Source organism: Chiroxiphia lanceolata, chromosome Z (genome assembly GCF_009829145.1).
Source record: "Chiroxiphia lanceolata isolate bChiLan1 chromosome Z, bChiLan1.pri, whole genome shotgun sequence".
Classification (NCBI taxonomy): Eukaryota; Metazoa; Chordata; class Aves; order Passeriformes; family Pipridae; genus Chiroxiphia; species Chiroxiphia lanceolata.
Genome location: NC_045671.1, coordinates 1879322 through 1905236, shown reverse-complemented (window position 1 = coordinate 1905236; position 25915 = coordinate 1879322). Strand labels below are relative to the sequence as shown.

General features: G+C 39.6%; 1 protein-coding gene across 3 annotated transcripts in view; it reads right to left on the bottom strand.

Moving 5' to 3' along the window:
- Positions 1-246: 246 nt before the first annotated feature.
- SMAD2 (SMAD family member 2) overlaps positions 247-25915 on the bottom strand; it is a 49494-nt gene continuing 23825 nt past the window's right edge. For 2 of the 3 annotated variants that reach the window (XM_032675706.1, XM_032675707.1), the window contains exons 3-11: positions 16080-16169; positions 14737-14930; positions 14216-14350; positions 10929-11003; positions 9207-9260; positions 7907-8119; positions 6034-6171; positions 5727-5871; positions 247-2213 (exon numbers count right to left, since the gene is read on the bottom strand). In XM_032675706.1, the coding sequence (XP_032531597.1) occupies positions 2090-2213; positions 5727-5871; positions 6034-6171; positions 7907-8119; positions 9207-9260; positions 10929-11003; positions 14216-14350; positions 14737-14930; positions 16080-16169 (1168 nt within the window). In that variant the 3' untranslated portion in view covers positions 247-2089. The remainder of the gene's footprint in view (positions 2214-5726; positions 5872-6033; positions 6172-7906; positions 8120-9206; positions 9261-10928; positions 11004-14215; positions 14351-14736; positions 14931-16079; positions 16170-25915) is intronic. The other variant, XM_032675708.1, reaches the window with a different exon arrangement.

Below are 25915 nucleotides of genomic sequence, written 5' to 3'. Positions count from 1 at the left end.
GCAATTTGCTTGTGGTAGGAAAAAGCAACTGCTTTAATAAACAGGAGTAGAAGTCTGTACGATCAAGCACCCACAAATCCAGAACCTCCACAACAGCTGTATGAAAAGTCATATTAACACCTAAACTCTAACCTTCTCAGCCACAACTTGGAGGACACTTGTACCATTTGTTTGGGTCGGTTAGGATGATTCCTAACCTTCAACAAAAAATACAGACGGCAATTAATAAAAAAACCCACTCAGCCATCATGAGAATTAAAACTTTTATTAGTGTATTCACATATTAGGCAAATGCAACACTCATGAAGCTTATTTCTTAGGTTCACAAGTTCTACCAATACATTAGTCTACTGGTAAAACTAGCACAAACTGGTAACTGCTTTGCCAATTTTTGAAAGGTGTCTGGCCCACTTTTTCAAGGCTTGATTTTTGGTATTGCTTCTATGTCATTATGGCATAAAAATATCCATCACTATCATCAATTTATTCAAGTGATTAAAAGCTGTAACACTGGCCACATTTTTGTTCTCAAAGCTAAGTTATCACTAGCTGCACTTACAAAGTACAGTACTAGTGTAATGGATGAAACAATGGGAAAAACAGACAAAGGCAATCCTGCTACTGCCACGATAACAAAAGAATGACAGACAGCTAGATCACAAGATTGTTAGTAAGATGTGTATTTTTCAAGTTCATAATAACCCTTCTATACAGTTTCCCATCCCATCCCCAGCCCAGACTTATTTGTAGAATATATTTCAGAATATTTTTTAATATGGTGCTGCTGTAGTGTCCAAAGGTTCACAATAACATGCACTGTCATGAAGAACCTAGAAAGTCCTCCTTCGCTGGTCATACCTCAGCAACCACTATCCTAGAGGTTTTGCAGAAGCAACTACTTTTAATAACAAGGCCCATTATGACATAATGAATGCATGTGATCTGGTGTGTAAGTAAGCTACACAAAGCCACTCAGATCAGAAATTTAAATTCTGTTACTGAAATATGTTAAGAAGCTGCATCTATTTAAAAACCTAAATAAAAGAGTCTAGTTTACCCTGGGAAAGGATTTTTCACAGGTATTTGGCTCCAGAAACTAAACCCCTTTATTTTTAGTGACATCTGTTCAATGAAGAGATACAGATGTGTAAGGGGTAAGCCAATAACCTTGTGTACTTAATCCAGTATCAAATGCTATGGTAAGTTCTCGCTCCATGAGAAAAACACCCACTGATTTCAATGATTTAAGGTACAAAGAGTCCCAAATTACAACACTGCCAGCAACAGTGCTGGCACTAGATGCATCAACTCAGGTGGGTAGGGAAAAGTAGACTCCCAGTGTAATGGATACTTGGAATTTACAATATGAATTCATTTTAGGCCCCATTAAGTGTATAAAGTGTCTTAAGATTTCACAGAGGAATCTCAAGACATTTCTTTCCCTTCCAATGGAGGGATTTTCTTTTTCTTTAAGAAGGCAGCAAAAAGTTAAGCTTTTCTACAAGGAAAGTCTGCTTTTTATGTTTAGGACTACTCAAAAACCTGCTTATATAAAAAAATATAAAAGAATAAGGGAGTAGAGTCTTGGAATCTTATGAGATATTTGCCCCAATCAAAAAACCAAACGACTATTTATGGGAATAAAATGTAGAACAGCACAATACTGTGATATTTGAGATCATGATACATTATCTGTACGTATACTTAGCTATTCATGTTATTGATAAACCATTAGGACACTCAATTATATACCCAATAAAAACACCATTAAAGAATCTTTAAAATTGTCGCTTCTTTCTGAAGAAGGCTTTTCTATACACTAAATTTTCATCTAGTATCAGAGTATAGGAAACAGAATCCACAAGGTGCTTTAACTGATGAGACCTCAAGTGCTGTTTTTCTTTTTTTTTCTTTCCTTTTTTTTTTTTTTAAACCTTTTTTTTTTTTTTTTTTACATTTTTTTAAAAACCTTTTTTGGATAGTAAACAGTTCATGGGGACCACACACAAATACTACGACAGAGGAGCTGTTATATTGAGTCTGTTGTTTGGACTCGATGTTTAGCCCACTGGTGAGGAAGGAGAAAGATTTAGGACATGCTGGAGCAGCGAACTGAAGGGGAGCCCATCTGAGTCAGTACTTTGTCCAGCCACTGTAGAGGTCCATTCAGATGAAGTTCAATCCAGCAAGGAGTGCTTGTTACCGTTTGGCGCCTAGAAAACAAAGAAATAGGGAAGTGGGAAGTCAGAAAGCAGCTGTGGCTGCCATAAAATTCTCCACCGTGTGATCGAGTATGTTTCCACACATATTTACTACACAGAAAGATAACAACCTGCAACCATTACCAAAACTGTTACTGAACTTTTTCAGTCTTTGAAGGAAAAAAAAATAAAAACAAAACCTCCAAAATTCCAAAACACTCCCACATCTGTAAGACACATCAATAATTACATGCTTGTCCTAATACATCAAGAACACTCCACTCTGGAGAATAACAGCAGTATTTGCTTCCAGGGCCACACCAAGAGCCTTACTTGTAAAAAGAAATTCAGACAGAATTGTCCAGCTGATGCAGTGTTCACATCACAGATACCTGTGTGCGGCTGTATCTCAACCTTCAGAGAGTCTGCATGCATAAATGGGTTTGAATTCTACAGACAACTACTGAGAAATATGGAATAGAAACCCTTGGTTCTGCGCTGTCAGCGTGGCCAAAGACCACAATGCTGTGGTGATTATAAGGTCTGGCTTTTTGGAGCAAATGGCACAATAAATGTATAAGAAAACTGGGAGATGTTGTCAGAAACACGACATCAAAACACGGTGTGTGGTTATCCTGTGCTAACTGATGGTATCTCAAAGGAACACCAAACCTTATCTCTGATTTCCTGTGATCTTACACTTCTACATGTGTTTTGTACTGTAACATCCTCACACAAACAATTTAAGCAAAAATTACATTTCCCTTGTCTTCTGCACTAACTTGCCTATAATTTTCCACATAGAAGCCCTTAATAAGACACCATGTAGCAAGACTCAGTAAAGCTGAAGGACTGACAACCATAAAAAACTTCATTCACTCTCCCATATATCCTTGTTTCACAGACCTGTTATTCAAAAATCTTCCTTCTCATCTCCAAAGTAAAGAAATCAGAACTGGACATAGTCTGCCTGAAAAATCCTGTTATTTCACTGTACCCACTCCAGGCATGGGAGTTTTCCCTAACTAGACTGGCAAGACTACTGTTGCTAAGCCAGTTTTTCCTAGTAATTCCAGCTATCCCAAGATTCAAAGGCAGCAGATTAGTCAGACACAAACCCAGCCCCTTCAGTTTTACTGTCAGCACTGCAGCCCTTCGCTTTGAGGAAAGCTGTTTATATAAACAGAGGAACTGAAAAGGCAGAAAGATTAAACCAGGGAGAAGATCGATTTCAAAAGTTTCACATTTTCTAGGAGAAGACAGCAGCTGAGGACTGTGCTCTCTCAGCACTCAACAAAACAGTTATCTTAGCCCCAAACGCCTATGTGCCAGAACAAAGTGATACAACAGAAAAACAACCTAAACCACAGGAAATATAATTCCATTTAGTCTTGAATCCTCTCCCAAAGAAGGAAGTTCATTATTCCACTGCTGTCAACTCCCCTATGATGTGTTTCACAACACACTTCCTCAAAATTTTATAACTGGTTCTCTCCAACAGCCCTGGCTTTGCACTACACTGGCAAAAATTGATAAAATAGTGACAGTCTCTGAGTAACCATCTCAAAGCTAAAAACTCAGCCTCTCCTACCCATGTATTTCCAGTTCATTTATCAATAATTACACCTCTACTGAACTTTCTTCAGAAGATGATGTTAGACCTGGACAGTTCCTGTGCTACTGTGAACATCTGAACTTCCACCATCCTCGATTCAAACCAACATTTAACAAGCCAAAAGCTGTAAGCTATTTTGCCTACCAAGCTTATAAAATGTATCAGCTTGCCATACCTGCACGTTTATGCACATATGCCTAAAGTGCAAGTAATGCTTTGGCTCTGACCAAGCCTGTTCTATGAGAAATGTTTTTTCATATAATAATGAAACACGGAAGTTTTAACAAGAATGATGGGTTTTTACAGTGCTTGCTGGTCCGTTTTGACAAGTCAGACTACATTCATTTAAATTCAAGGTTGTGTTTGCTGGAGCCACCTCTTCTAGCTTTAATCCCAACTCAGCATAATTCACAAGTTTTGTGCATCAATAATTTATTAGCATCATCTTAAACAGAGATGCAAAGAAACTAGTTCAGCATTATATTAGTAATCAGTTTCTGTGCTATTCTGGCAGTGTTTCCAGTGCAGCTTTTTCAATCCTATGGTGTATGAACAGTTTATAGGCTAATAACCAACATTCTCCCTCCTTTGAAACAACTTGACCAAAAGTTCTAACCCAGCACTTACACTCCATTCACTTCAAGCTGCCTCCATGTAATGTGACTGATTAAGCCTTTCTTCTGCTCAGATTAGAATGCTGTATTTAATTATGCCTAAGTGTATACATACTCCTTCAGAGCCAAACCCAATAGCTCTTTAAACCTGAGCCAGATTTTTTCTTGTGCACCTCTTCCTAACACAGAGGTACCAATTTATTCCATTACTCAAATTTCTCATTTCATCTAATTAGACTATTACAAAATTGGCTTCATTTAGCTGAGAAGCCTCCCCCCAACACTGACACTGATGTATACATGTATGTACTTCAAGAGGAGATAAAGCAATCAAACCTCCCAGATTCAGTGGAAACTATATGCCATTATTCAACTTCAGAAAGGCTATAGATTAAAAAAAAAAATCATTATGTATTGCATTAGGGTATTGATATGTCAGACCTCGTTCTTTCAGTGGACAATTTCCAGAGATGTTTAAGGGATTTGTTTAAAACCACATCTCTAGTGCTCCAAAATAACGAAATCTTTGAAACTGTTCTGTTAGAAGTCAATTACTTTTCTTCCTGAATTCCCATACTACATTAAAAACAGGCACTGTCCTCAACTACAGCTCTCAGTTTGTGCTAATAGAGAATACAATTGGAATCTATTCAAAAGCATCTAAAACGCTATTTTTTCCACTCAAAGGACTAATTTTAGAAGTTTTAGTACACACACACAGTCCTCTTACTCCTGCAAAGTTTTTTCCACTACAAGTTCCAAAATATTTGCCACCCCTTAAGTGCGTGCTCTCCAGTAATTTCATTCTGCAGGAGGCACTCCCCGTGACTCCAAGTCTTCCTGTTGGGTACCATCAAACCCCGTCCCGCACCACAACCTAAGGAACTCACACGACACCCAGAACAGACTGACTGCATGTTCAAATGTCAAAATGACTGTATGTCTAACAATCAGCAAATAATCCCACAGCACAAGCTGTGAAACTTCTAGGTCTTGTCAGGGATTTCACCATAACATGCAAGCCAGCAGGAGTGAGCAAGGGAACAGAACTTTGACGACATTCCTTGCTCAACAGTTGGCTTCAGTGCAGCACTAAAATCAGTTTATGGACTTCATAACTTAGCAGTTCCATAGATGAGGAGGAGAAAAAGGAAAATATGGGTTCAATCTGCAGACAGCATACCCACAATAGCACTGAGAAGCCTCTATGTATGGCTTTCAAGTCAGACAGAAATACTTTGTTAGTGAAAGAACAAAAATTATTAACTCTAAAAGCAAAGAGGTTTGCTTACTTACCTGTACTCAGCCCCCCATCCTTTAACAAAGCTCATTCTTATGGTACACATTCTAGTAAGCTGATAAACTGCTTCAAAGCCCTGATTCACAGACTGAGCCAGAAGAGCAGCGAATTCTTGGTTATTAAAGATTTTTAGATTGCATCCTATAAAGAAAAAAAAGTCAAAAAAAGGTGCAGTCAGTGAACATTTGTGTTTGCTCCACAGAAGCCCAAAACTATGCAGAAATTATGAAAAGGAAAGCAAATGTCATCCAGTGAATACCTTCACTGGGTATTTTCCCACGAGACCTTTGTGAGGCTACTAACCTGGTGGAATTTTGCACACAGTTGCAGGATGCCAGCCATATCTTTGATTACAGTTGGGGCTCTGAACAAAAATCGCACTATCACTTAGGCACTCAGCAAAAACTTCTCCACCAATGTAATAGAGACGCACTCCCCTCCCTGTAGCAAAAGTCACAGGTACTCTAGTTATGATATGACCCAAGCAGATTAGGAAACAAGGGAGTATTTTTTTTCAGAGAAGGCCAAGTTTTTTCCTCACAACAGAAACAGAAACCAATTATCCACAGGACTCACTGCTGTGCTGACAGCTGTAGCAGGAGCAGAACACAATTAACTTGCATTTTTCTCCCACGAATGCACAATATTTGGAGGAGAAGAAGAATAAATTTGGTCAAAAGCGGGACAGAATTTTCTACCCAGATGATGGCTTGTAACCAAATCCAAGCTCAGAAGCAGCGTTCATTAAAACAGAATTAAAACTTGTGCTAATATTAAAGCACTGTATGTGAAGCAGGACAGGCCACTGTGGCAAAAAAGGAAAACACCAGTATACCACTTCAACACTCTCTGCTTACATGCACCCACACCATTTCACAACCCACTGCATATCCCTGTGTTGCTTTATCAAAAACAACAGGACTTCATTTAACCCTATTACAAAAAGATAACCATAAGAAATTATATTGTCTGCTTTTAAATTCTTATTTTGTTCTCTTTCTGAGACTGGAAAACAGATCTGTATAGGTTATTTGTAGCAGAAGGTAAATAATGTGCAATTGATCTCCCAAAGAAAACTATTTATAATTAACAGATCCTTTAAAGGCCATGGTTTCCATTCCCCTTTTTTCTTTAAAACAATTCTTTAACAAAATGTGAGCTGCTCCATTAAAGAGTGAGAGCTCATTACATTTTTGGTTTTCCTCATCATTGATCATTTTGACCAGTCATCAGCACAGGCACAGTTTAGGTTTCTGCACATCTAAAATATTTTTAGACAAGCATTTGGATTTGGCATTTGGACTTGGCACATGGGGAGTCAAAAGGTTCTACTAAAGAGGTTGAAATTTTACTGAAAGTAAAGAACACAAAAGATTTTGTGAATGTTGCTAATAAAAGAATCCATGAAAAGAAAAAAAAGATAGTTTACCAAAGAACTTAAAGCCAAGACAGTGCATTGTGGAAAACAACATTCTTTGATTAACCATTACAAAGGAAATCTTACTCATGTCAGAACAGTGTGTTATTTCAATGGTGGCTTTTCCCATTTCAGAGAAGAATTCAAGAAGTACTACCAATATCCATTCTGCATTTTATAAACTAGAATAAACTAAGCAACATGTTAACATTTTGTATTTAAAGCTTCGATTTCAATTATAAGCAACTCTTACTATAAATGCTGCCCAGGACAGAGAGGTGCAACAGGGAGCCTGAAAGGCAAAAACCTGCCTCGTGGGATGCTTTGGTGCACCATCTTTTTCCACAAGGCAAGAACAACACGAGGAACAGAAATCTCACACAGCTGAGTGGCTTCCTCCTGTGCTGCCTGATGTCTGACAGCTTTGTGACTGCTGCTGCCACCAGGTTAGGGGCTACTGATTGAGGAAAGGCAGCTCCTTTCAGCTCCAGCCATCGCTACGTCTCCTCCCAATTCCAACTGGCTTCAGTAGCAGAAGCTGCTACATTTCTCCCTGATTTCAGAAGCTGTGAGCTCTGTGTCTTTCCACTCTTGTCCTTAGCTAGAGACGCCAAACTTTCCTTGGCAAGCCCTGAGAGGGAATGTTGATGTCTGGCAGCACAAGGGTGAAAGGAACCCAACACACATCCTACCTGGATCATTCCAGATAAATTAGCCGACAAAATGAAATTAGATAGTTAAAAGATCAGAGATCTTCACCTATATGTCGTCTTGTCATTTCCACCGTAGCATTTCTGTTTACATTGGAAAGCAGACCTAGACAAAATCGCTCAGAATTTGATGGATCTGTAAAGCCATCTACAGTCAGGGAAGGCTGGGACGCGTGGAAGGTTTCTCCCACTCTTTGATTCAATTCATAATATGCTATTGAACACCAAAATGCAGGCTCCGAGTAAGTAACTGGTTGCAAGTCTAAAACAAAAAAAAATAAATTTAAAAACCCCAAGCTTAACACAGAATTTGAGGCTGAAAGTAGAGCTATCTTCCCTGCTATTTGTCTCTCCCAGAAATGACAGCAGTAGTCTCCTCAAACTGCTTCTATTATGTTTTGCTTGCTGTCCTTTTTACCTACCCCAGTAAACCGAATGGAATTCAATCTTCCACACAAGGGAAGGAGGAGGGGGAGAAGGGGTGATCTAATCTGACCACAGCTCATTTAGTTCAGTACTTGCATTTTGCTCGGCAAAATGATTAAGCTAATGGTGCTCTGAGCGCCAGACGTTGAGACATTCCTGTTGCCTTTCTGTAACTTGCAAACATTTTGGCAGCGTAAAAGAAAAGATTAAACTATCAAACACTGAACAACAGAAAGGAGAAAATAATATGAAAATTCTGTTCTCTTGCATTATACTAAATCTTTATACTATCTTTTTATCTAAGGGTAGTTCTAAGCTCCTTCTACTCTCCCTTGCTAGAGCCCAGTATCTTCCCCGTGCATCTTCAACTTTTCCTGCGCTGCTTCCCCTTCTTACCTACCCTAAATACTTACTCAGCATTCTGAACAGCATTTTCCTGTCACATCCTGTCACCATTCCTTAAACAAACACAGGGCAATCTGATCTTCCTGAGGCATTTATACAGACACACAGCAATGGCACCTGATCAAAGCAGGTGGGCAACTAACGTGGGAGCAACAACTGTGCTGCAGTCAGAGGTGAAACAGTACATGAGAAGAGCAGCAGAAGGGAGACAGCAAGTCTGGACAGCATTATGGACAGGCAAATGTCCTGTAAACTACTTGTTTTATAAATGCTGTTCCTGCACACACAACATATCTCTCTCTCTTTGCTAGGAGCTCAAAAGTTACCAAAATAGAGCAGCTGTTAACAAGTTATTAACCCAGCTCTATTATATTTAACATCAGGAAGCCAACCCAACAGTCACCTCTTAATGCAACTCTTAATTTCTTAAAGTACATTTTCACTTTTAAAGTAATTATAACTATATAATGAAGAGTCATCACACACAGAGAAATAATTATAAGTATTTCCAGGCTTACCCAGACTGTGATTAACTGGAGAGAGAGTACTAGGAGACAGCTCTGCTGGAGATCCTGTTGAAGCAATACAGATAGTTCCAGAGCAAATGGATTTTGTTATTTCAGCTGGGTAGGCACAACCATTATCTACAGCACTTTTACATTGAAATTTTTCAGAATAAGAAACCTCAGAAATCCTACAATCAGTTTTCTGGAATATCACACACTTACTCTGAATTAAGATTTCATTCAATTTTCCAGATTTCTGGGAACCTACCCCTCCTCGTAAAGACTCAATTAACTTAGTGTTGTATTTGGCAGAGCTCTCCCTCCATGCACAAACTGTGAACATTATTTATGCACTTCTCCAGTGAGAAGGTAGTGAATTCCCAAATTCTGCGAAATAAAAGCTAAGAAAGAGTGGATGAGACAAGCAAGATATTGCCTTTCTGTTTTCATAGCAGAAGATTTATCTTGGAAATGAGAAGGCTTAGGGGTGACCTAATGTGGCCTTCCAGTAGTTGAAGGGAGCCTGCAAGAAAGATGGAGAGGGACTGTTTACAAGAGCAGGTAGTGACAGGACAAGGTGGAATGGCTTCAAACTGAAAGAGGAGAGATTTAGATTAGGTATTAGGAAAGAAAAAACACTTTACTGTGAGGGTGGTGAGGCCCTGGCACAGGTTGCCCAGAGAAGCTGTGGCTGCTCCTGGATCCCTGGAAGTGTCCAAGGCCAGGTTGGACGGGAGCAACTTGGTCCAGTGAAAGGTGTCCCTGCCCACGGCAGAGGGGTTGGAACAAGATGGTCTTTAAAGTCCCTTCCAACCTAAACCATTCTGTGATTTTATGATTCTGTGATCACCAGAAAAGAACAAGCTACATTTGTGCATTTGAGGCAATTATTCTTTTCCATAAGGAGGAAGTTAAAAACTCAGAAAAACATGAACCCTCCAACACAATTTGCACACTAAAATGCAAAATACAGAGAGGCTTTCACAGAAACATTCCCACAATGACTGCTTATGTCAGGCTGTTTTAATTAAGGTATCTATTGTCACATAGCGGGAAAATATTGCAGTTCTTACAGAAACTGGTGCAGTTGATTCCAACTAACTAAAAATGGTTGCTAGAATTAGCTAATCAAGCACACCCAAGTCTGCCGGCACACAGCAGGAGGTTCTGATCCAGCACATCAACTGTGCTTTGTCCAAGTCTAAGGTCAACTACATTCTGCAGAAACACTTTCACACAAAGGCTCAAATGCTTAATGTTTCTACAGCTTTTTCCACAGAGCTTTACCTACAAAAATTAATTTGAAACAAAGCAAAAGTGATAAGGTTGTCAGAGACAGGTTCTCAGAACACAGATTGTCTGCAACCTGTTTATTAGGCCAACAGGCGTTTTGCTTCAATGAAGCTGTTTACTAGGGAATAGTTGAAACCAATTAACTATTAAAATCTATTTTAAGGGTTTCTGGTGAAGATTTAATTAGAACTTGTATACTTCTGTTATGTAACAAATGTGATGTACTTCATCAGATTCAACTTCATCAACATTCGCTCAGAATGTTTTAAAAGCATTTCCCTAGCAAAAAACTATTTTGTTCATGAAAGACTGAAAGTGGTATTTTAAACAGGTTGTACAGAGGAAAACTGCCATCACCTTTTGGGCTGAATTCGTGCTCCTATGCAGAGGGATCACAGCTAGTAATCCAAAGCCTTGCAAGTAGTAAGAAATAAATGTTACCTGTATCCATGCTTTGGTTCAACTGCTGGTCACTTGTTTCTCCATCTTCACTGATATATCCTGGAGGAGGAGTTTCTGTAAAAAAAAGAAAAACACACCGACTGCTTGAAAGACTGGGAAAATTTCTGTAGACTAAACACTTGGTGTTTTTGTCATCACGACTTCACGAGCTCCACGATACTGGAACACTGAATCAGAATGTCACTTTGCTGTCCCTTTTTCCTTTCAGCAGGACTTCAAACGCACTACCTGCCTTATTTCTATGTAAAATGTATCTTCTCTTGTATGCCAGTCAATTGCTCAAATATATATAATTAACAGACAACCCTTGTTTGTTCCATTTAAGACAAGATACAGTCACTACAATGAGTAACAATTTTGTAATTGTGATCAACAGCTTTCATATGTAGTAGAATTACAAACGAAAAAAACCATCTGGTGGCTTCCACAAAAAAACAACGTGAGCTATCTTTATGTAGTATAACCATCAGATCAGATACCCTCCTACACCTTACTGAAATTGTTAAAGATTTATTTTTCAGTTCAGTCCCCAAATTCATCTTTCTTCAACAGCCAACAGTTGATTTCTCTCATTTATAATAACCCTATTAACTGCTTACACTGCACAAGCTCTATCATTATTATCACTACTACTTCTAAGCTCTGTTAAAACCATCAGCTATTCCTTCAAGTAGCTTTCTTTAAAGACAGTTACATAGACCAAGGTAAACTCAGTACCAACTCTGAAGCATTCTGATACCACAAACTGTGTCTAACTCCACAGGAATATCTTCAAAACCCAGGAGACTGTGCCTGTTCCTCTTCTCCATTCAAAATGCTCTTTGTAATCCAGATAATGAGTTAACCAACTGCCTTTCAGGAAATAATTTTCTTTGAACTGGGCAAATGTCTTTTCCTCCATATTAAAGGCAAACCCTGGATTTCTTCAGTGAAAGTGTTTGAAGCTAACTATCTCTACAATCATCTTAGAATTGTCTCTGAAACTTCCAGGGATTAAACACTTTTAATTACATTATTAACAAACAATAGAAATTTAAAGATAAAACCTTTTTGCTTAAGAAGTAAAATAAAATTATATCAAATATCATGACTAAGATGTACAGCAATACAGCAAGATCAGAAGGAAGTCAGCAAGAGGAAACTAGATTAAGTCAGTTGATTAAATTAAAATGAACTGAGTGAATTTAATCTTGGATTCATTCTGTAAAACGAGTGTGCTAAATATAGATGTGACAAAATTCAAGTGAGAAATTAAAAGGGCGATTAAGGGAAATCTTCACTAGAAAGAAGTGTGATAACAAAAATCATACCCGTTTTGAACATTTTTACAGAATCCATTGTGACAAAGTGGACTCCACCCTTGTCCAAATCATTTGCTGTAGTTAAGCCCACAGCCATGGTAAAAGGTCAATACCCATTTCCAGTCCAACCCACGCCTCCTGTTTCCAGTTGCTAGTCTAGGCTCTTTGGCACAGATTATTTTCCATGTCCACCTAGTACTAAGAATAGTTTAGGGTCAGAGGTTGAGCACCACCACAGCTGGAAATAAAAGCGCCGGTGTGGCATTAAAAATTTCCAGTAGAGCCTGAGTGCTGCCAGGAGTGTGGAAGACAATGCAGCTCAGCACATCCACAACCTGGAAGGGAACACACAGCTCCCAAAGGCCACCCTGTACTTTCGTCATTACCTGGGCCCAGCTGCAGCTGAAACCAACTTCTACCAACCTCTCTTGTAGACCAAGCACTGAGACAGCACTGGAGTGCAAAGCTACCACAGTCAGTCTGACCTGCCACTAAGGAAAAAGGTTCTCTGAAGGAGACTAAGGCACTCAAGACTTATCAAAGCCTGGCTAAGTGTTCAAGATTAAGTCAGTAAGGTCAAATAAAGCAAGATTCCATGATATGAACACAAGAGGAGGGTGACAGTGACAAAGAGAAGGAGGTAAGGTGTGGTTAGCTGCATAAACATTTGAAGATCATGTGAATACCCACAATCACCTTGAACAAACTCCCTGCATATAACTACTTTAGCTCGTTTCCATAGCACTGGATTTGCAGTGGCTTTCCAGTAAGTTGTTTACAAGTGCCATCAAAAGCCCTCAGATCAAGTCAAAAAAGTATACACAAGTTAAGAAAGCAACACCAACTTCTAGCACCTTAAATTGCTCTTTATAGGTGGCAAATGATGTAGCCCAAATTAAACAGAAGATATCAAATTAACTGATTTTTTTTTTTAATGCCAGTTCAATTCTTGGATATATCTGAAGAAAACACAAGCAACATTCTGTGTAACACATGCAGATACTATTTCTACACTGCACAAATTCGAGTTTCAAGGCAGTCATCTTATTCTTTCTGAGAATCCAGATGTGAATTTTCAGCTTGTTCATAACATGGATGCATTAAACATTTATGAGCAAACTGCAGTTTTACTTGATTTTGCACTCCAGGCAACTTCCTGAAGAGATAGGAAACAGGAAGCTGGGTCAGGAAACAAAGGTCACTGATTTCATGTTTCAGTAAGGATAACAGGGTTTTGGGTGCACTGTAGCACTTTAGCCTTGGAAATTTGTTTTGGAGTGGGAAAGGGGCAAAGAGAGGGAGGAGGAATTCTTATCAGTTCAATGTTGTTAGACTGTTCTTTCATACTAAAAAAACAAACTTGCATGCACACAACAGCAACAAAAAGGCAAAGCAGACCTTGACTGATAGTGAACTACAGATCGAGACATTTTTAAAGTCACTGCTTTGCAACTTAAAAGTTTTCTCCACATACTGCATGTGATGAGATTGAGCATCAGTTTATTACTCAATCCCCAATGCACAGTTTTGGCAACCCCTCTATGTTTGTGAAACAGGCTTAAAGCTTAAGATGAAGGTCTATTTTGTACTCGTTAGCATTCTGAATCTTGAATAAGCTACTGAAACCAAGTAAGCTATTGTGAAACCACAGCACTAGGGCTTCACACAGGATATCTCAGTTCTTTAGGGCATGGTGGTAATAACACCAAGGTTGTGGGTTTGATTCCTGTAGTGGCCATTCACTTAGGAGTTGGACTTGTTGATCCACGTGGGTCCCTTCCAACTCAGAATATTCTGTGATCATGTTCTGCAAACAGAAGTGTTTAGGTATTAACACATGCAATCAACTAAATCTAATTTACTGGAGCATATATCAATTAATTTGATTAGGAGGATGGAATGACCATCTTTGTTCCAATGGCATGATGCTAAATGTACTGTTTAGAGCGGGAGTTAAGAAAATACCTGGTATGTAATTGCTCTGTGGCTCAATTCCAGCTGGAAAGTTAGTGTTTTCAGGAATGGAATGGGTATAGTCATCGAGAGGTGGCAGCTCTGTTAGAATCTCAGTGTGCCGTGGCACTAGCACAGGAGGCAACACTGGAAAGGAAAAATTCAAAACATTAGTAAGACCCTCAAAATAAATGATTCTGTAAGGTAACAAGAAAAAAAAAATCTAAAACATCTCACAATTTCTTCAGCTGTTCTGAAATTTTGTGAATCTCACTACTGCTAATAGCACAATTACTGGAAGAGATGGATTCCTGAGGTGCTCCAAGTAAGACTGTTCCATACTAGCAAAGGTAAATCATCTCTGTTCTCCTGTTTGGTCTGGATCATACTTAGCCAGCTAGAAGCTACTAGAGGTCCTGGAAGTGTTTATCAGGACTATTCAACAGATTTGTAAAGATTTTTCAGTAACTTTACTATCAAAAACAATCTCACGTAGAGATGTCGCAACAGAAAGTCAGAAGCAGTCCTCCTACCTGGTGTCTCCACTCTCTGGTAGTGGTAAGGGTTTACACATACTTCATCCTTTTTAAGATTAAAAGCATATTCACAGTTTTCAATTGCTTTAAGTTCATGGTGGCTGTGGAGGTCTGGCCAGCGCCACAAGCGACAGTAAATGACGTGTGGCAATCCTTTGCGGTGGGACACCTGCAGACGGCCATCGAGGGATCTGGAGAGGAAAAATGTGGAGAAGTGTTTACAGACTGTCTCTTAATCACTCAAGCAACAGAGTACACACACAGGAGATGGGTAGTTTATCCTCAAATTCAGTGCACTGACACTGCTAGTGACATTTATAACTCTTGTTAAAAGGCTTCAAATGTGATAAAAGTGATCACACCAAGCAGTGTCTTAACTTATTTTTGAGCTGCTCAAATTATTGCCAGTGAATTTAGAGTTCATTAAAAGCCACTTCAAGTCCGACCAAGTATGACTGCTTCATATACTTTTTCACATGCTTCTTTATTTTAAATGCAGAAGACAGTTGTTAAAAATAAAATAAAAATCATACACTTAGTGGTCCCTTCCACTGCTAAACCTCAAGGCTTTGTTATGGCATGGATGCTTTATGGCTTTAAGCATAAGAATTCCCACAGGACTGCAAATAAGCCTATAAGCAGTCAGCTGCCCAAGTGATCCACATGGCAGTATAACTGTAATGCAAAAAGCATGAATGCACATCTTGTAAGGGCTGTACAGTTTATCTTCTTCACTTCATCTGCCGTGCTACCAGCTGAAAACGTTTTGCTAGTTTTAAGACAGACTGCATATGCTTACACAAATGCAGATGTTTATGATTGTTATGGGATGGGAGACAAACCTCAATACACAAATCAAGTAATGTGACATGAAAAAATAAAGACCCTGTTTAGAATTTGCCCACCATTAACTACTGAAGAATTTACAAACAATTCTTTAGTAGCTCGTATCTGAGCCAATTAGCAAGATTTAACTGAAAGCTTGTGGCATACAAAGCAGTTTAAACACTTTGTAAGATTAAGTCTAAAGAATTAAGTTTCCCAACTTTGTTAATATAAATACCAAATCACATTAGAGCTTGCATTTAACAAGTCTTCCCATTCTTTCAATAGCACTGGCGTGAAAAAAGAATACTGCAGAATTAGAGTTTCATTGGTCAAAACGTCAGCTAAGAACACTGGATTTCTACACTGGCAAGGAAATATTTTTAAATGCTGTACCATGAGAGGCCTAGGAAGCATTTTAGTCTATTTTACAGCTAAAGCATCCCCTTACAGACCCTCCAAAGCCAATCCCTCCCACAAGATTTTTATGATGCGAGAGAGGGCAGAATATTCACCTGGTTTGTTCAGAGAAGCTGTAAAGGCCTGTTGTATCCCACTGATCTATCGTGTTTGGTGTACTCAGTCCCCAAATTTCAGAGCAAGTGCTGTGCATAAATTGAAAACAAAAACAAAAAATTGATATGAATATGGAACATGGTTATTCAAAACACCATGATGTCAAACATGGAAAAATGTACAGAACACTTCCTTTCACATAGAAGATAGAGCACTGTTAGACTTGCATTTACACTCACATCTCATGCTATATTTTCTATATGAAGGAGGCTATCAAAATGGAACAAGTGATTCAAGGTAAATGATAAATGTTTTTAAAAGGTGAACAAGTTCTCAGGTTTTTAGTTGATACAGTTGCAATGTTCCTTAAAACAGGCAAAACTTCCTCAGCCTAGTTCTTTACGAAATTCAATTTTAAAAGGTAGTTTCTGGGTTGGTTTTTTTTTGTTTTTGTTTGTTTTTAAACATAAACTGCCCTAGGACTTCAAACAAAGGCCATGTGTATCCAAAACTGAACATCACAATCTAACATTCAGGTACCACCACTTACGCATTAATTTTATTCTCCATGAACACACTAATTTGCTGCTTTTCTCAAAACAGGAAAATTCAAACTCTGAAGAAAAACATGTTAGAGCTGATACTTCTGTTTTCTGTACTCTCCTTGATTAAATAGCTAAATATTCTTTCCCACAGTATACAAAATATGAGTGTTTAACATAGTTTTACAATGTAGTATTTTAAAAACTTTAAGTGCTAAATTAAGCAGGAAGGGAAGGAGAGATAACCAAGTCTTAACCAAACTGGTTTGAGAACAAGATCACAACAGTAAAGATAAAGGAACCTTTAGTTACAGACACAAATTAAAAGCAGCAGCAGAAAACAGCACAGGACTGTAAACAGGTAGCAGACTCTCAGAAGCATAAATTAAGCTCAATTCTATCATATACTTGCTCTGTGGCCACTAAAAATGGACAGTTTATTTTATATAAGTTACACACAACTAGGTCTTGCACCTCAGAAATTAAGAGAATTTGGTTCACAAGCACCTTAGATCTTTGCTTCCTGACTGGAGAGCCTGAAGCTCAACCGGCGGCTACATTACCTTTACAATTAACAGCCTCTGAAGAGCTGCAACAGAAAGAATCCACATTCACCAAAGTCCTGGTTTTAAATCTAGGTGTTGTGATTTAAATTTAAATTACTAAATTTAGCTGATGCGTTCACAAGTTTGGATTGAGTGCTTAAGGGAAGAGAAGTGAGGTAGGTGTTTTCATTTCTCCTCCTTACACAGGGAAAATTCATTAGTGTTATGAAACAAAGGAGCAGATAGCACAGCACTGGACTTAAAACCCACTTTCAAGGCTGACAAGCACCTCAGTTCCACAACGACTTTAATAGAACTCGAGTGTGGGCTACTGGTGAAGGGAATGAATAGGTCTTGCCCCCTTCTTGTCTGTACCACACACAGTTATTTCTAATGCCATCCCAGGGAGGCTGAAATGTCCATGCAATTGAGCAGCAAACCCAAACCAATAAACTCGTTACCTGACCACAGAACATATGTGGCTCAAAATACAAGTTTTGAGAGCTACTTTTCAGTCAAATCCCTTCTGTTCACCATAGAGCTACACGAGCACTACAAGGAGAAGCAAGACAGTAACTGTGGGCAGCAGCAGCCTGTTAAATAAAATACAGCCTTTACTGATTACAGACAAAAGTAAAATCTTGTACTAGATGATTTTGTCTAGCAGAGAGCAGCAGAGAGCCAGAGATGAAGGCCCATTCTGACACAGATCCAGCTCTTCAAAAAAGCCAACTACTACCCCAAACAAATTGCATCCATCTCTGACACAAGAAGCATCACAGCTTTCCAGAGCGAATGGGCAAAGAGGGATCCTGACCACCACAGCATCAGCAGAGCCTGCAGCCTCACTTTTTCACATTCCACATTCCATTTCACATGCCACCAGAAGGGGTGGGCTGCCAGCAGCTTCCTAAGGATAGAAACAGTTGCCCTGAAGATACACAGGCAGCCTGTGGGACACCAGGGAGCAGCATCCCTGCACTGTACTGTGTCCTTAAATATGCACCACTACTGCTGGTAAGACAGATCATCGTGTACATGCAATTAGAAGAACAAACAGCAGACACAAAGCCTGCTGCATGTTAATTGACACAGTCAGATCTGACAGCTCAGTACTTTGAGCAATGGATCCTTTATACAAGGCAGTGCTCCAAAGCTGACACTGTCACACAGATTACACGTTCCCAAAATTGTGGGGTGCATCACTGGTGCAAGCATGACATGCCACGCATTTGGTTCATAAGTCTTTTAAGATGATACAGGCAAAAGTAAAATTTCACAGCCCTTGACAAAGCACAATGAACAGGAACAGTATTTTATATTGCTAACCTCTTCTCTCTATATTCAAACTGTCAAAGCTGACAGCATATTCTACAACCTACAGAAAGACAAACAGTATCCTAAAGTGACTGTGTCACAGGGCCATAGCTTGGAAAGAAGCTCAGGACACCACAGAAGCAGGAGAGGCCAAGAGGTACAGAAAAGTGACCAGTTAGATCAAAACTGTTCCACTATTCAGCAGTTTACACGATATGCCATCTCCTAGGATGTATACCTGCTTAGAGCTGGGAGTACTATAAGTGTTTTACTGGCAGATCCACACTAGGACTACATTCCAGCAATCCACAATCAAACACTGAAGAGCCTGCAGAAAATCACTCTGTATTATCAATAAAGTCAGCTCAACACAGCTTTTACTGTTCACTGGAAGAAACATCTGAGGAAATAAAGTGGTTTGTTCACTCTCCTGCTCACATAAAAGATCCATTGCCTACAGGATGCAAGACTGTCCCCCCCTCCACGTCACCCAGGCAATAAATTAGGACTCTTAATATTCACACACACGCTCATCAAATCAAAATGAAATTCCTCACAGCCCTAAAAACCATACTTCACATACAGCACTTCCATGAAAGGCCACACTATGCTCATTCATACACAAGCAACTGCCTGATAGAGAGTAGGCACGCCTACTCATCCCAGAAAGGTGGTGCTGGAAAGGTGACTGAATTCTGAAGGATGTTTTAACCACCACTAAAACCATCTGAAAGGAAGACAGGAGGTACAGACTTTTTAGTAGTGCAGAATTACAGCCTCAAAATAAATAGGAGTCATTCACTCCTCAATCTACCTTTTTGAAGCATCCAAAACCTCTTGTGATGCAAAGAGTCCTTTCAGTGCCTTAGTCCATAAAGATTTTAGGACTAACATCTGTACTCATAAGTTAAGCCTTGTCTGGAATCATTCCCAATCCTTGGAACATGATTCTTGTCTGCTAGAAGGCAGCTAGGACATTCCCCAGCACCAGGCTGTGCCAATTAATGTTCTCCCACACAATTCCCAGGTTTGAGACCACTGGGACCACTCGCACCAGGCAGTTCAGATGCAGCCCCCTGTCCTGGTATCTAAGAGTTGAAGAGTATGGACAAGGCAGTCCTGAGCCAGTTGGACATGGTGCCTGGGAATGTTCCCAGGCACGTTTAATTTATTAGGAGGGAGGTAGCCAAGACATATCACCATTCCACCTTTAGTATGCAGTCTGCCCTCAAACTGCAGTCTAGAAGCACACTTCAGGCTTTGTATTTTACCAAATGGGGGGGTCGGTTTTGGACTCACTGTAAACTGAAGTGCTGATAAGCCGTCATTGTTTCCAAAATATAATTTGGCTCCTGTGTACAAGATGTATTTAAATCTTTCCTGTGTAGACAGGGCTTAAATATACTCCAAAATACAAGCTTAAAGCTAATATACTTCCTCTCACCAGAGCAGACGCTTGCATAACAAGGAGCATTTTCACCACTGTTCTCAAAACAATTTGGCTGTTGACAGAAACAAGTCAACATCTGGTCAACAATACAACGGCTACTTTTTTTATCTTTTCAACACGAGCTTAGAATAGCAAATCACCACAGTCTGTGGCCTCCAGCACTCCCAGAGCAGGCCTGCTTAAATTGTTACTTTTGCAGATCCCACGAAGTAAATGAATTTATTATAAGAGACTTCAGGGATATAAAGCATCAATTTGGCTCAGTTTCCCAGGTGATCTGAAGGTCTAACAACAGAAAACTATTTCCTAGAGAAAGGAGAAATGATGAAAAAAAAAATGCTTGCAAGGAATAACAACTACTCTTTGAGACCCAGCGATTTTTATGGAAAAATTAAAGTCTAGCAGGTATCTGATTAACCTGCTACACACTAAACTTAGTACAACTGGGGTTTGGGACTTTTTGGGACTGACCAGAGGACTGATGAGATGAAGAAAGCGTCACACAAGCTAATACTGAGTGGAATTGGAGCTACTTCCAGTGGAGCCTTTCCCTGAATGGAAAGGGTTGCAAGAGCTGGTGTTTCAACCTGACTTTTTATCTGCTTATAGCAGCATCTTAGATCATATTATACAATTCTGGCAGAGTGAATCTTTAATGTGGCTATCAGCATGCAACAGCACACAGTATGCCTTCACTTCTTCCATTTCATCACTTCCTTTAACAGGAAAATCTGAGTTCCAAAAAACCCACACTTTGAGCAAGAAATTACCTAAACAGCAAAGAGCTGTGGCAATGCTTCACAGTTTTCAGACAAAATGCCAAACTGTCTTTCTTCAGTAAGACAGAAAATAGTGACACACACAAGAAAAATGTGGACACAGGAAAAAAACTAAATATTAAAGATAACCCAGAAGTACTTGTATTCCCTTATCTACATGACATGGATCATGTCCTCAGTCAGCATCAACAGTACAAACTATCTTACTGGAGTAACAGTTATCTGTAAGCTTATTACAAAAACGGGACTATCAAGTCCTCATTCAACAGATGAATTACTGATCTGCCCATGAAGAATGAACACAGACAAACGTGGTTATTAGAACAAATGCTCATAAGGAAGCAATATAATTGCTTTAATGAAGGATATCCCTATTGGAGGAATTAACATCCACATTAAAGTCCCTAAGAACCAGATAAAAACTACATGGGATGAAGCAGTCTGAAGTGAGATGCTGTACTGACCTTCACAAGGCCAAAAGTACAGATAGGCATCGTATCATCTGGAACACACTGCCAAAAACAAACTCTTGTATTTGCGATATGATTCGATGGTAAAGGACACTTCAAGATAAGGCTGAACAGGGTAAGATGACCATCACCAAACAGCACATTGATGTCAGTCTGTGACAGCACAGCCTCATCTCAGTCAATGCAGAAAGACAGCTACACCTTGGCTTGCAGCTGCAGGAACTGTTAACTAGAAACTTCAGCAGTTGGAGATGCAGCTACACAGAACAATCCACAATCCCCTCACTGATGTCCAGATGCCAGCTACTAAAGCCTACTGGTACTCAACCTAGGCCGCTTAATTAGGATCAGTTTCTCAACACAGATAAAAGCCAGATGTACTGACTTGCAGATCTAAGCAAGCATGTGCAAATACTGTCCCAATATTCGTGGCCACAGCATCAACAAGCTGGTGCCTACGCACGGCACTGCGCTGCACACACCAAGACATCCCTGCACTTTCCATCCCTACACTTTCCCCACATGCCTTTACAAAACAGTAGATACAGCCAGGGATAAAGGTGGTAGGTCTTGTCAACAAGACTCATTTTTACAGAGATGCTGTTTTATTTGAGGTTGTAGCTGAAAGAACCTGAAGCCAGCACAGTTTAAACAGTACCCTATATGCACCAAAACTACCACACACTTCTTAGACTGGTCTCTGTATATCACTGGTTGTTGAATTTATTACCAATTTTTACTGAGAGAGAGAATGAACAAATAACTATCCTACCACTATATACAGCTTTGGCAATACTGTATGCTCAAGGTACTTTTTATACTAAATGAAGGGCTTGCAACAAGCACAGCATCAGATGAAAGCAGGCAGAACCCCTTCAAAGATATTTACACCAGAAACTCTATGCAGAAATGGTTAAATATTGCCACAATTCATAACTGCAGTTATACTTTCTTCCTCGAAGTCTTGCAAAGTGGAACAGCTCTAGAGGAGCTAAAAAGGTACTGAGAGTTGACAGCCTCCTCTTTACCTGAAGTGGTAGCACTAGAAATATGACAAATAAAACCTGAAATGCAAATAGCATTGTGCTAGTCAAAGACAGTATTCTAGAGAAAACATTACAGAATGGTCTTGGACATTTAATTTGCTTATTTGTGAAGTATTACATTAAGCCCCTAACTTCCTTCCTGAATCTTCAACATCTTTCAGAATCTGCAGCCACTAACAAGTTTGCCAAGTTCATGCTCAAGGCAATCTTTTCCATTTGTCTTTCTCCTGCACCTTATAATCATGAGCCTTTCCTCCACTAAATCTAATTTGTCTGCCTCTATTTTTTCTGAGGCATTTGTAGTGCTGGAGCTGTGGCTGAAATGAAAAATAATTTCAGCAATCTGTGACAGTTCTCCATTTTATCTGTTTTAAAGTGGTAGATAAGAATGAAAGATAAGTTTTCCAGTTCTAGAATTCTCACGCAAAGTCTTCCCTATTGCACTGAGCCTGACACCAGTTTTCATTTACGTTTTTACTCAAAGACTAAGCATCAAAAATGCAATAAAAACATAAAAGATGATCAGGTTTTTCACTTGAACTAGCGAAGTTACTTAGCACAAGCACACAAATATCTTTATACTAACCTAACACTTACCAGACTTACTACACTGACTTAGGCTCTGGTTCATCACTGGTGCACCCAGACTGAAGCTGCACTCCTGTGAAGACACTGCCCATTACGCTCCACTGATACAACCTCTGAGAAAAGGCTCAATGAGCTGACAGATGAAAGAACAGAATCCTTCCTCTCACACCAGTTATCTTCTCCTTGATGCAACTGAGGTTCAAGAGCAGCTAAGGTGACACACCAAACCTCTGGAGCTAGCTCAGAGAGGGTCTTCAAGGTCTCCAGTAATAGGAAAGACTGAACTGAAAGGCTTAGGTGTAATAGAGACAAAACAAAATCAGCAATTTAAAAAGTTCATTGGCTTACATGCAGTATTGTATTCAGCACAGAAAGTTCCTACCAAATCTACCTGACCATGGTTTCCTTAACTCTGGGTTTCAGATGAAAATATAAGTAGCTGCCCTTATATTCTGACTTGATGGTCCTTGCTATATACTAACAATTAGCATTTTACTCTACTACAGCCTAAAATGCCTACAAACCAGAGAGCACCTGTCTCTGCAAAAAGCCCCTCAGCTAGCTGTACAGACAGCTGCCTGAACAAAAGCTCTCTGTAAAATCCAGTTTGGCAGGCCTAAGTGTCTCAGCTACTGAAAGGTATGTTGCTCATGGTTTCTCTTCTCCATGCTGGGGGTGACAGGGGAAAGGTTACTTGCACTACGCTCACTGAGAAAACAAAGTGATCTGTAATAACAACACCAAGTTCCTTTCATGAGATATCTACCATACTCCTTCTTTGAATCATTTTGCATCCCTGCAGAACTGACCGATGTTTTCTCTTGCATCTCCATCATCCCAAATTACAGTGACAAAATGTCATCTGCTCACTTAAGTGCACACAGCCAGGCACACACATTCATCAAATGGAATGACTCGAAGCTACAGCAGTTCACTCCTGCTTGAGAATGACGTGAATTTACACAGAGGTCTTGATCTCATTTTCTTGCAACACAAAATGCAAAGATTCAGGAATTCAGTATGAAATAATGACTTCTCTTTCAAGCACCTGACAGAGGGATGAGCTAAAACTTAAGGAATATCACATAAAAAACACTAGTGTGAATTCTTCTTGAAAATTATTTACACAGATCTGCAGTGGCACTTGTCCTTAAGAGGAAATGGACAAGGTTCTTCCACGGAGACCATTCCGTGGTAGAAAATCAGGCTTTCTACTGTGGGGTAGAAACCCAGACCCCTAGAAAAGTTCTGTTAAAAGGTAGTATTAGCAACCAGAGTAAATAAATATTTACATAAGTAGAGGTGGACAGGCAGTTTGCCATCAGATTCTCCAATTCTTCAAAGGAGAAACAGAGCCTGATAAGTCTAGGAAAAAGAATGTAACGTAATGCCTAAGACAGCCCTGGACTCCCAGAAAAAGAGTTTTTGCAGAACTGAAAGCAGAGACTTCTCTCTCAGCACAAGCTCAACAAAACAATGGGAAAACTGTCAGCTGGACACTCAGCTCCTACAACTATGAGACCTTCCTCAAGTGTCTCCAGCCCCTCAGATGTACTTATTTAAGCAACTGGCTTTATAGTGATAATAAAAAAAATAAAATAAAAATAAAATAATAAAACTGGTTTTCCTTCTCCCCCAGAATTCAAAATCAGACTTTTATTCTTCAAGCACATGCAACACAGATTACTTGCTCAAAATGGTAACCATACCTTCTCTCCCTTCCTCCCTCCTCCCCACATACACATTCAGGACATACTACATCCAAGAAAAAGATATTTATGTATGTGCATATTTAGTGAAATATAAATCAGGAACCATTACACAACTTCTCATCTTTCAGAATGCTTTCACGAATAAAGTTTACATAGAACTTTATAAAGCATATTCAAAATCACTACATCAAATACAAAATGCAGCATCTGAACCGAGGAAAATGACTTAATAACCTTCCTTATAAATGGATGTATGCTAAAAAATTAACACATCAAAATAGCCAGAAAAGCAGGAGGCACAGGATACAATTAACCTCTCTAACACTGTGGGAAAAGAAAAAAGTCATTGAATAAATCCCATTTACTTCAGATTAAAACTTCAAGGATGTCCACAGGGGACACAAAAGTGGAACGTGATGTACAAAAGATACTCTGCTAGAGCCCAACATCTGAGCTTCCCAGTGCTCCTTTCAGGGCCAGTAGTTAGTTCCTTCCAGTTTTGCAGAGTGCCAGGGCAACAAGTCATCTTGATGAACAGTATATGCTTCTGTTGTCTTTTCTAAAGGCACACTTCTGGTCACACGTGCAACAAACTACCTACTAAGGTAAAAACTACAGATATAAGGCAGGCCTCCTCAAAGCACTTTATCCTCCTGCCCACTCCCAAATCCTGACATGCTAGCCCAGTGCTGCCACAAAAAATAAAGCAGCCAACAACAATCAGTGTTACCTTTATTTTTTTCTCAATGCTAGGAGATGTTGGAAGGATAGCACCTCCAAGTTCAAGAGCAATTTTCCCAGGATGCCACGGACACCAAGGTGAAATAAAATATTTATTTCTTTCCTTGTTGTCCATATGGTCTGTTCAGAGGCAGACCCTATATCAAGGAGTCTTTTTACTCTCTCTTCAACAGTCAGGTGGGGAGCAGACCTTGAAAAACTTCTGAATGGCAAGGTCGAGCGGCACAGAGATGGTGTTCAGGACTGGGAAACAAAAGACATGCAGCACAGCTCAGCCTTCCTCAAGACTCAGCAGGGAGCTGGCCACAAGTCTTATGCTCAGAGACCAAAGATGTGGAGCATGCAAAAGTAGCCTACGGAAATCATGAGCTAAGAGCTTCCTTGGGAAACTTGCCCAGCAGTTCCCTCCTCTCAAACAAACACCACAGCTTTCAGCAGCTCTGATCTCACAAATGCTGAAGCAGACTTACTGGAGATAAGAACCAAAGCACAGAAATACTCCCCCTAATCACATGCTCAAAAACAGCCACAAAAACAGTGACTTCTACATGCCCTGCATCTAGTGAAGATGACAAGTGCACAACAGCATTCTCAGTGGTAGCTCTCCAGAGGCTAACCAGGCATGGGGTGGAGGGAAACCCAGCA